We start from the raw sequence: 9,838 nt of genomic DNA, 5'->3' as shown, positions 1-9,838 counted from the left end.
TTGACCAAGTTCAAGAAGCATCTGGATGATGCACTCAGCCTCATGCTCTGACTTGGCTGGCCCTGTGTGGAGCCAGGAGTTGGACTGGATGATCCTTATGGGTCCCTTCCAACTCGGGAGATTCTATGATTCTAAGACCATGACAGAAAGCACCACTCAGCAGTGGATCTGCACACCAGCACTTGTGATTGCTCTCTAGATTCCCCTTCCCTTGGACCATTCAGACACCTCTCAACCATCCAGCTGCTGCTCTGAGTTTCAGGGGGTTAAACCCTTGCCTTTCTGGCAGTTGACTGAATCATTCTCTTATCTTTAGCCAGCTCTTGAGCTGTGGTGATTTCACAGTCTCCTTCCTCTCACAAAAACATTTCTCACTTGGTTAAGCTTTGTGGCAGGTGAACCTCACTGGTGGCAGATTGCACTTGGCATAGAGTGAGGAGTGTTGAATTTAATGGTGAATCTTGTCAGGTTTCTCCTGTTGGTGGGAAAATAACTCCCTGTGTGCTGCCTGTGTGCAGCCAGTTCTCTAAGGAAAGCAGGGGAGCTGGTACAGAGGGGCTGTAATGCCCCACTGTGGAGTGCAGCAGAGAGACCTGATGTAAGGACAAGGGATGCAAGTCCCAGTTGGCTGGTGAGAGTCACGGTGGGCTTGTGGAGATGTGCAGCAAGCTTGTCCCCACTGCCTCAAAGGACCTTTTTGCGGACCACTCCAGACCTCCTTAGGAGGCACCCTGGATCAATCTCAGTCAGAGGTTCTCACCTCTCCTCTACAGTGAAAATAATAACCTACACCCTTAAAAAGAAATCAATTTTACTCTGAGCTCCCTTTGAAACAGCTCCAATGATCTGTACATCTCTTGAAGACCTGAAGATAATTACATGAAGAGAAATAGCTCATTAGGGCTTGATTTTTATTTTTAATGAGCCCTGGGGTGCGTTTGGTGCTGAGTCCTTGAAGCTCAGGTACTGAGAGGAAATTACACAAAAAACTCCATGTCAAAAGCAGAAGCCAAAGTACCTGAAGTATTAATGAGTCCCACAGAGAGCCATTGCTGGCTGAGCCTCCCCAGGGACTCGTTAGCACAGGTAATTGGAGGCCATGTTGGCTGGTAGGCAAAGGCAATGTACAAGCAGCTGAGATGCTGAGCAAGCCCTGGGTTGGTTTGATGAAGCAGAAAGGCCAAGCCTTGACCCCCCAGGCAAGGGAATACAGGTCGGGTCCCTCAGGCATTGCTCAGGGCTCCTCCTGGGGCAGTGCGGGGTGTGTAATGCTGAGAGAAGAACAACAGGATGAGAGTTTCTCCTCATTGTTTATCCAAAGCCCATCTAGAAATTCATCTGTCCACCATCTAAATAAAAGAAAGACCATGGAGACCCTCCATCCCCTATCAGATTCAGGAGGAAACATTGTGGAAAGATGAGGACTAGGCTGAGGTGCTTAATGAAATCTTTGCCACTGTCTTTAGTAAGAGGAGTAGATAGAATCCAATTCCCTGAGCTAGGACACAGGGACAGGGAGCAGAATGAGCCCACCTCAATCCAGGAGGAGATGGTTACTGCTGCACCACAGAGATGTGCAGAGATCTATGGGGTGAAAGAGATGCAGCCAAGGGTTCTGAAAGATCTGGCAAGGGGGGTTCACCAAGCCACTTTCCATCAGTCCTGGCTGACTGGATCAGTCAACGTAACCCCCTATGTAAGAAGGGAGAGAGGGATGATCAGGGAAATTACAGGTCTGATAGTTTGACTTCAGTCCCAGAGAAGCTGATGGAACAGATCATCCTGAGTACCATTATGCAGTTCATGAAGAACCCCCAAGTGATCAGGCCCAGTCAACTTGCGTTCATAATGACAGGACTGGTTGACCCACTGAATCTCCCTCTATGACAGGGTGACCTGCTTCTTGGACAAGGGAAGGGCTCTGGATGTTGTCTACCTTGACTTTAGCAAGGTATTGGACACAGTCTTCCAGAACTTTCTCCCAGAGTATTTCACTGCTTGTGTCTTGGAAACTGTGGTGGTCTAACCCCAAACGATGGCTAAGCACCAAATGCTGCTCACTCACTCCCGGAGGAGAAACAGACAGAGCCTCTGTGGGTTGGGATAAGGACAGTTTACTGACAAAAGAACCATAAAAGTGGAACAATAACAGCCCAAATTGCACTCACACCCAGTGATAGCACAGAGAGTACCTTACAACCCAACAATAACAGAGTGCTGCAACATGCCATGACCACCCGTCCCCAACCCGCCCCTTTGACAGTGTCCTGATTTCAGCTGGTGTGGAGTTAATTTCTTTTCTAATAGCACATGGAATGCTGTGTTTGGGAGTTGGGAGGAGAGCAGTGCTGATAACACCCTGATGTTTCTGGTTGTTGCCAATCAGTCAAGGACTTTTCAGTTGTTCCTATTTCCCTCCTAAGGAGAAGGAAGGGGACAGAGCCAGGACAGGTGACCCGAACTGGCCAAAGGTGGTATTCCATGCCAATTACATCATGCTCAGCATAAAAGCGGGGCTGGTGGAAGGAGGAGGAGGCAGTTCCAGGACGTGCAGTTCTGGGGATGGTACAGATTTGTGGACAGCTCTTGGCTGCACTGCCTGAGTTGTGGGGTTTGGTGACAAATTGCATTGTGTATCACCAGTCTCATATATTTAGCTACAAAGTCCTGTTATCATTGTTATATCTCTTTTTCTGCTATTCTAGTAAAATATCCTTATCCCAACCCATGGGGATTTGTTTACTTGGATTTGGAGTTTTTTTTCCCTTTTCCTTCCCTCTCCCTCCACCCCAACTTGTTCCCCAACGGTCTTCCCTTTAAAGAACAAGTGACTGTGTGGTGCTCGGCTCTCAGGTGGGGGAAAACCACATCTACTAAAATCCAAAACAAATCTATTCCTAAAAACATGAAAATTCTTATATTAAAGTTATATTAATTGTCTCTTAAGCTGCATCTCCATCAATCTATTCAGCATGAATTGAATCAACAGGATCAGCAATACAATGAAGAAGATGATCAGTTTATTGCTGCTTAGAAAGATCCCGTCCCGTTTCCACATGGCATCCTTGAGCTCCTGGTTCCTCATGCTGTAGATGAGGGGGTTCACTGCTGGTGGAAACATCAAGTAAAGAAATACCTCTACCTGGTTAAGTGGTCTGTGGAGACTGGACAGAGGCCAATGGCTCCAAGTTGGAGCAACGTAAAGGTGACAGAGCCCTGGAGACTCTACTACCCACTCAGGGACGTAAAGGTGACAGAGCCCTTGAGACTCTACTACCCACTCAGGGACAGTCTGCTGAGTGGGTAGTAGAGTCTCCTTCTCTGGAGATAGTCAAGACCCATCTGGATGCTGACCTGTCCAACCCGTCCAAGGACCCTGCTTTTGAAGGGGGGGCTTGGACTTGATGATCTCTGGAGGTCCCTTCCAACCCCAACAATTTTGTGAATCTGTGAATCTGTAAATAGGGAGGAGATTGAGAGGGGCTTCAGGTAGGCATACATGTCAGTGCTGACAAAGAAGGAGTCTACTCCCATGTAAGCAAGGCAGGTGGAAAAGCCTTTGTGCCATCCTTACTCCGAGGGGATCCTCAGCACAGCCCTGAAGATCTGCACATAGGACACCACAATGAACACAAAACACCCAAAAGCCAAACAAGCTCTGGCCACAATTTCCCTGAGTGTGGCCCATGAGCAAGAGAGGTTGAGGATCTGGGGGATTTATCAGAAGAACTGGTCAGCAGAATTGCCATGGCAGAGGGGGAGTGAAAATATATTTGCTGTGACAATATATTTAATAAGAAATTAAAAATTATCTGCTGCTTTTTGCTGTCAGATAAAAGAGCAAGAATCTATAAGGAACTTTGCAGACAACAAGATCACTGATGTAGGGGGAGAAGGTCCTCCAAGCCCCACAGCAGAGATTCCCCTGCAGCCCGTGGAGAAGACCATGTTGAATGAGGCTGGACCCCCTCAGCCCATGCTGGATGATGTGGAACAGTGATTCTACCTGCAGCCTGTAGACATCCCCATGCTCAGGCAGGTGTAGACACCTGAAGGAGGCTGTGACCTCATAGGAAGCCTGTGCTGGAGCAGGTTTGCTGGCAGGGCTGTGGAGGACCCAGGCTGGAGCAGTCTCTTGCTGAAGGAGGGCACCCCATTAAAGTGACCCACCCTGGAGCAGTTGGTGATGATTTGAAGCCATGTGGGAAGAACTTGGAGGGGTTCATGGAGGACTGTCTGCCATGGGTGGGACCCAATGCTGGAGCAAGGGGAGACTGTGAGGAGTCCTCCCATGAGGGGGAAGGAGCGGCCGAGACAATGTGTGATGAACTGACCCCAATGCCCATTCCCCATCCTCCTGTGCTGCTCAGTTAGAGGAAGGAGAGAATTAGAGAAGGAGTGGACCCTGGGAAAAACAGGGAGGGATGTGGGTGGGTGTCTTAATTATTGTTTTCTTTCTCATTCCTCTTCACTATTTGATTGGGTAATGAATTATATTGGTTTATTGAGAGTAACTCAGGAGGGTGACTGCATGATCTATCCCTGTCCTTATCTTGACCTTTCATTACATCTTCTTTCCCTTATGTAGCAGAGGAAGGGGAGTGGTAGAGCAGCTTTGGTGAGCACCTGGGTCAACTCTCTTTATCAAGAGGTTGAAGAGGAAGAAGTACATCGGCATGTGGAGTCAATGGTCGTAGGCTACAATAATGACCATGACACTCTTGCCCAGGAGAGCAGCCAGGTAGATGCCCAGGAAGAGCCAGAAGTGCAGGAGCTGCAGCTCCCATGTGTCTGCAAAGAGCAGGAGGAGGAACTGGCTGATGGAGCTGCTGTTGGACATCTGCTGATTCTGGGTATGGAAAAGTGTTTTCAGAAGTAAAAGACAGGAGTGAGGAGAGATTTATAACAAGGAAAACTAAAATCTTGAATTGTCTCACAAACTCCCAAGTGTCCATAAGGAGCAGAAGCCTCTCCCATGAGTTCCCAAAGAGTCACTTCTGGTCTTCAGTTATGGGTATAAGCGAATAGGGATGACACACAGTTTCCATCAGATGAAGTCCACTCTCATGGAGAAGGGGATCTTGGAAACTTGCCTCTGCCCCCAGTAATTCCCATGGGAGCTGGGAACAGCAGCTCAACGGCAGAAGGTTTTGATATTTGTGCCACGGAAACTGGGGCAAGAGGAATCCCAGCTGCAATGGATTTGTGGCAGTCATAGGTCAGAGCTGCGTCCCCTTCCACCCCAGGGCTGCAAAGCAAGGGTGAGGGGTCTGGAGTGACTCTCACAGGGGGAAAGAGTCCCCCTTCTGGAGCTACCAGGGGGTCCTGTGTGATGGGGAGACAAGGAAAGGTGATTCTTCCGCCCAGCTCTGGTTTGAACAGCAGAAAGGACTCTGCTGGACAGAAGGATTTCTCCCCAGCCAAGGGAGAAGGGAAAGGCAATGAAGACTTAGTGTCTTTCCAAGTTAGTTACTTGGAGCTCCAGGGACACCTCACAGGATACTATGGGGAATGGAGTATGTGACATATTTGCCTGCTCCTCTGCTGTGAGCTGGGCTGGGCTCCTGGGATGGAGGGAGCTCACTGCAACCCAGCAGCCCTGACAAGAGACAGCTCTGCCAGGAGCAGCTCCTCTGCCAAGCACACAGGGCTGGGGACACTGCCTGTAGGCACCGAGTGGGGACCTGTGAGGCTGAGAGAGCTGATGGATGCTGAGAGCTCACTGGAGGAGAAATCTCCACAGCACTCTCCCTGGTATGTCTGTGGGTGCAGGGCAATGCAGGTTCTGTTCCTGGAGGGATCTCCTAAAGCTGGGACATGGGGCAGTGTGTGGGCTCTGTCAGGAGGACAGGTTCTCTCTAGGACCAGAAAGCGCTGCATGGAAGGGATGTTCTTCTGCCCCATCAGAGGGACAGGGCAGGACATCTCTCTTCTCCTGGGCATGGCTGCAGAGGTGTGAGGCAGCGTGTGCAACCAGGGGTGCCCAGGACTTTGCCACGATGGCTGTGTGCTGGGGTAGGGACCCTGCTCCTAGGAGGGTCAGCACTCAGCCTGCCTGTTGGGCTTCCATCCGCGTTGGTGCACAAACAAGCTCTGGGTCGAATGTGTGACCCATAGAAGGACAGTGTAGGGTCCTTCTGCTGTCAAAGTGTGCTGTGTACGACAGGTTTGCTCCCAGCTCCAGCGGATCCCTGGCAATTTCCCAGACACTTTTCAAGAACACCAAGGATGCATTTTCTACTCCAGGTAAAGGGACTTTGCTTTGAATTTTCTGCCAAAAGGGACCTGAAAAAAGTCATCCTGAATGCAGAGAGTCAATGTGAAATGGAAATGGTTTTCCTCATAAAAGAGTTGCCTAACTTCTCATTGTGCCTTTTCCTCCTTGGACAGGTCTCCACACTTGGCAGCAGCAGATGTCCAACAGCAGCTCCATCAGCCAGTTCCTCCTCCTGCCCTTTGCAGACACACGGGAGCTGCAGCTCCTGCACTTCTGCCTCTTCCTGGGCATCTACCTGGCTGCTGTCCTGGGCAATGGCCTCATCATCATCACCATAGCCTGTGACCACCACCTCCACACCCCCATGTACTTCTTCCTCCTCAACCTCTCTGTTATTGACCTTGGCTGCATCTCCACCACTGTTCCCAAATCCATGGCCAATTCCTTGTGGGACACCAGGGCCATTTCCTACTCAGGATGTGTGGCTCAACTCTTTTTCTTTACATTTCTATTCTCCACAGAGTACTGTCTTCTCACTGTCATGGCCTATGACCGCTACGTTGCCATCTGCCACCCCCTGCACTACGGGAGCCTCCTGGGCAGCAGAGCTTGTGTCCACATGGCAGCAGCTGCCTGGGCCAGTGGGTTTCTCAATTCTGTGCTGCACACAGCCAGTACATTTTCATTGCCAGTCTGCCATAGCAATGCTGTTGACCAATTCTTCTGTGAAGTCCCCCAGATCCTCAAGCTCTCCTGCTCACATGCCTACCTCAGGGAAACTGGACTCATTGTAGTCAGTGTTTGTTTTGCTTTTGGTTGTTTTGTGTTCATTGTGGTGTCCTATGTGCAGATCTTCAGGGCTGTGCTGAGGATCCCCTCAGAGCAGGGACGGCACAAAACCTTTTCCACCTGCCTCCCTCACTTGGTAGTGGTCTCCCTGTTTATTTTCACCAGTTTGTTTGTATACCTGAAGCCTCCCTCCATCTCCACGCTACTTCTGGACCTGGTACTGGCATTTCTTTACTCAGTGTTTCCACCAGTAGTGAATCCCCTCATCTACAGCATAAGGAACCAGGAGCTCAAGGATGCCGTGTGGAAACTGATGACTGGATGTTTCTAAGCAGCAATAAACTGCTCTTCTTCTTCTGCATATCACTGGTCATGTAACTCACATTAGGACCAGTCTGTATTTGGTAGGGACTTTTAGGTGCTGTGGGGCTTTGTCCTTCTACTTTGTCTCTGATGTAATAACACGTTCATCCCATTCCTCATGCAGTATCTCCTGGTCTTGTTTGACTCAGACATGGCAGCAGAAGAAACACTCCCCTTCCCCTGTACCTGCATCACCACCAGTCTGTCTCTTTCAGCTCCCTCGTCATTCAGGTGTTTCCACCTCTCCTGATGGCACAGCCAAGCCTAAGGGCATCTTTTCAGTAGACAGGCTGGATGTATGAACTTCACTTTGATCACTGGTTTCCACCTCCACTGGCTCTTTAGTCATTCAGATGCTGCTCAGCTCTCTGGTTTCTTCTTTGATTTTCAGAGAGTTGGAAACATTCCATCTTTCAGAATTCCAATGAACTGTTCTGTCAGAAGTTCGGTCTGTTGATAAGTGACCTTTCTGAGTCTCCTCTGAAAGCTGACCCCCTTCACACGCTGCTTGGCTGTAGCAGGCAGCTGAGGAGAGAGATTTCATGGGTATTAAACTGCATCATGTTGAACTGCTGTTTGTTGTCAGAGAAATCTCTCCATGCCTGTGAGCAGAGTTGATGCCAGAAGAAGTGTTGGGAGTCCCATGAGGACATTGAGGGAGCTGCTGGATTTGGGAAAGAGCAAAGTTCTCCAGACAGGGTTGGATCTGCAGAGACTGCTTTTCCTGCCTGTCCAGATCTCCTTAGGGACCCATATCCATCCCAGGAAGCTGCTGTCACTTCTTCTATCAACTGAGCCATGCCTGAAAATACCTGTGAAGTTAAAATGTCCCTTGTTGTAATATTCCTTTGAACTGTTCATCATTAAATACCTACCTAAAATCCAGGTAGTTGTAGATGTCCTGGGTTCTTTAATGAAAATGACTTGAAGAGACGCGCTTGACATCGTCCAGGCATTTTTTTCCCCTCTATCTCATCAGTGTTTCCCTTCCTATGTGAGAATTCCTCCCCACTCCTCCAGGTGAGGGAGCCCCACTCTGGGACTGACTGCTCCAGAGATGTCCACACCAGCACTGAGTCCAGATGCACAGTAATGGTCTGGGTGGCCACGCTCTTCCAGGTGCAGCCCAATGTGCTCAGGGCCAGATCCCTGTTCAACACCTCTGCCTGCTACGGCATCCCCTGCAATGCCCAAAGTCTTCCCCTAGCAGCCTGTTCTCCACCCCTCATGTCTCAGCCTTGATGTGCAGGGGTTGTGCTGGAACCTTTTGTCCTGGTTTCTCCCCAGCCGAGGCCCGAGTGCTGCAGCCGCTCTCTCCCTAAGAGGGTGTGGGGGGTAACGGGGCGGAGGGGAGGGATGGAAAAGGAAACCAAAAAACACCCAATCTCACAGGTTGGGATAAGAACAGGTTACTGGGACAACAGAGAGAGAGAAGCAATAGCAACAATAGGACTTTGTAGCAAAATACACAAACTGGTGCTGCACAGGGCAGGTTCTCACCAACCCACACAGCTCAGACCTCACAGCTCAGAGCTGTCCTGAAGCTGGACAGTCCCCAAAACCTTGTGTACCCCACATATGTCACCAAAACACCACCCTAATGCCCTCCTATGCTTCCCTTTGGCAATCATGGGTGCCCCCCTATGCCTTAACCAGCCCCACAGCCTACACTTAACCTTTCAAAGGAACCCTGGTGTCTCCCTAACACCCCCCTTATCTCCCTCAAACCACCTTTACCCCACATACCCCCCCATTACTTCTATTGTTGCTCCCAGGGTCCCTCACACACACATGGGTACCCCCTCCCTCCCCAGGCCTATCTTAATCTCCCAGCCCCCTAGATGTCCCCCAACACCCCCATACACTCAATGAAATGTGAATGCTGATATAGCTGGAAAGTACAGCACCCTATTACTCCCCTAAATCTCCCCTTTTCCCCACCAAATCCCCCCATATCCACCCCCAGTTTCCCCCTACAATATCCCCACGCCCCCTTCCAACACCCATGGGTGCCCCCCAACCCCTTAAACCCTCCCCCAGCCCATCCCTAAACATCTCATCACCCCTGCCTGCCAGCCACCATCCCCCATAATGCCCACAGACCACCCCTTCTCCACCAAAATTCTCCAATATCACCCCCAGAACCCCCCTATGCAATCCAACGCCCTCCCCCAAATGCCAATGGATTCCCACAGAACCATATAAGCCCCCAAGGCCCAACCTTATCCAGCCAGTACCCTCTTTACCCCCCAGCCTCATATTACTCAGAAACCAGAGAGCTGAGTGGCATTTGAATGACCAAAGAGCAAGTGGAGGTGGAATCCTGTGATCAAAGTAAAGTACATACATCCACCTAGTCTGCTGAAAAGATGTCCTTAGGCATGGCCATGTCATCAGGAGAGGTGGAAACACCTGAATGATGTTGGAGATGAAAGAGAAACACTAGAGGTAATGCAGGTACAGGGGAAG

The 9,838-nt window shown here is 50.0% G+C and overlaps 1 protein-coding gene across 1 annotated transcript; it reads left to right on the top strand.

Annotated features, from left to right (window-relative positions):
• Window positions 1–5,999: 5,999 nt before the first annotated feature.
• Window positions 6,000–7,337, top strand: LOC311199963 (olfactory receptor 14A16-like; the record flags this gene model as incomplete). Its single annotated transcript, XM_084274116.1, has 2 exons — window positions 6,000–6,015; window positions 6,391–7,337. The coding sequence occupies 2 exons, from the start codon at window positions 6,000–6,002 to the stop codon at window positions 7,335–7,337; spliced, it is 963 nt and encodes a 320-aa protein (XP_084130242.1).
• Window positions 7,338–9,838: the final 2,501 nt, after the last annotated feature.

Source organism: Gallinula chloropus, assembly GCF_964237585.1.
Source record: "Gallinula chloropus genome assembly, chromosome: 22".
NCBI lineage: Eukaryota > Metazoa > Chordata > Aves > Gruiformes > Rallidae > Gallinula > Gallinula chloropus.
This window is presented reverse-complemented; position numbering and strand designations above follow the sequence as displayed.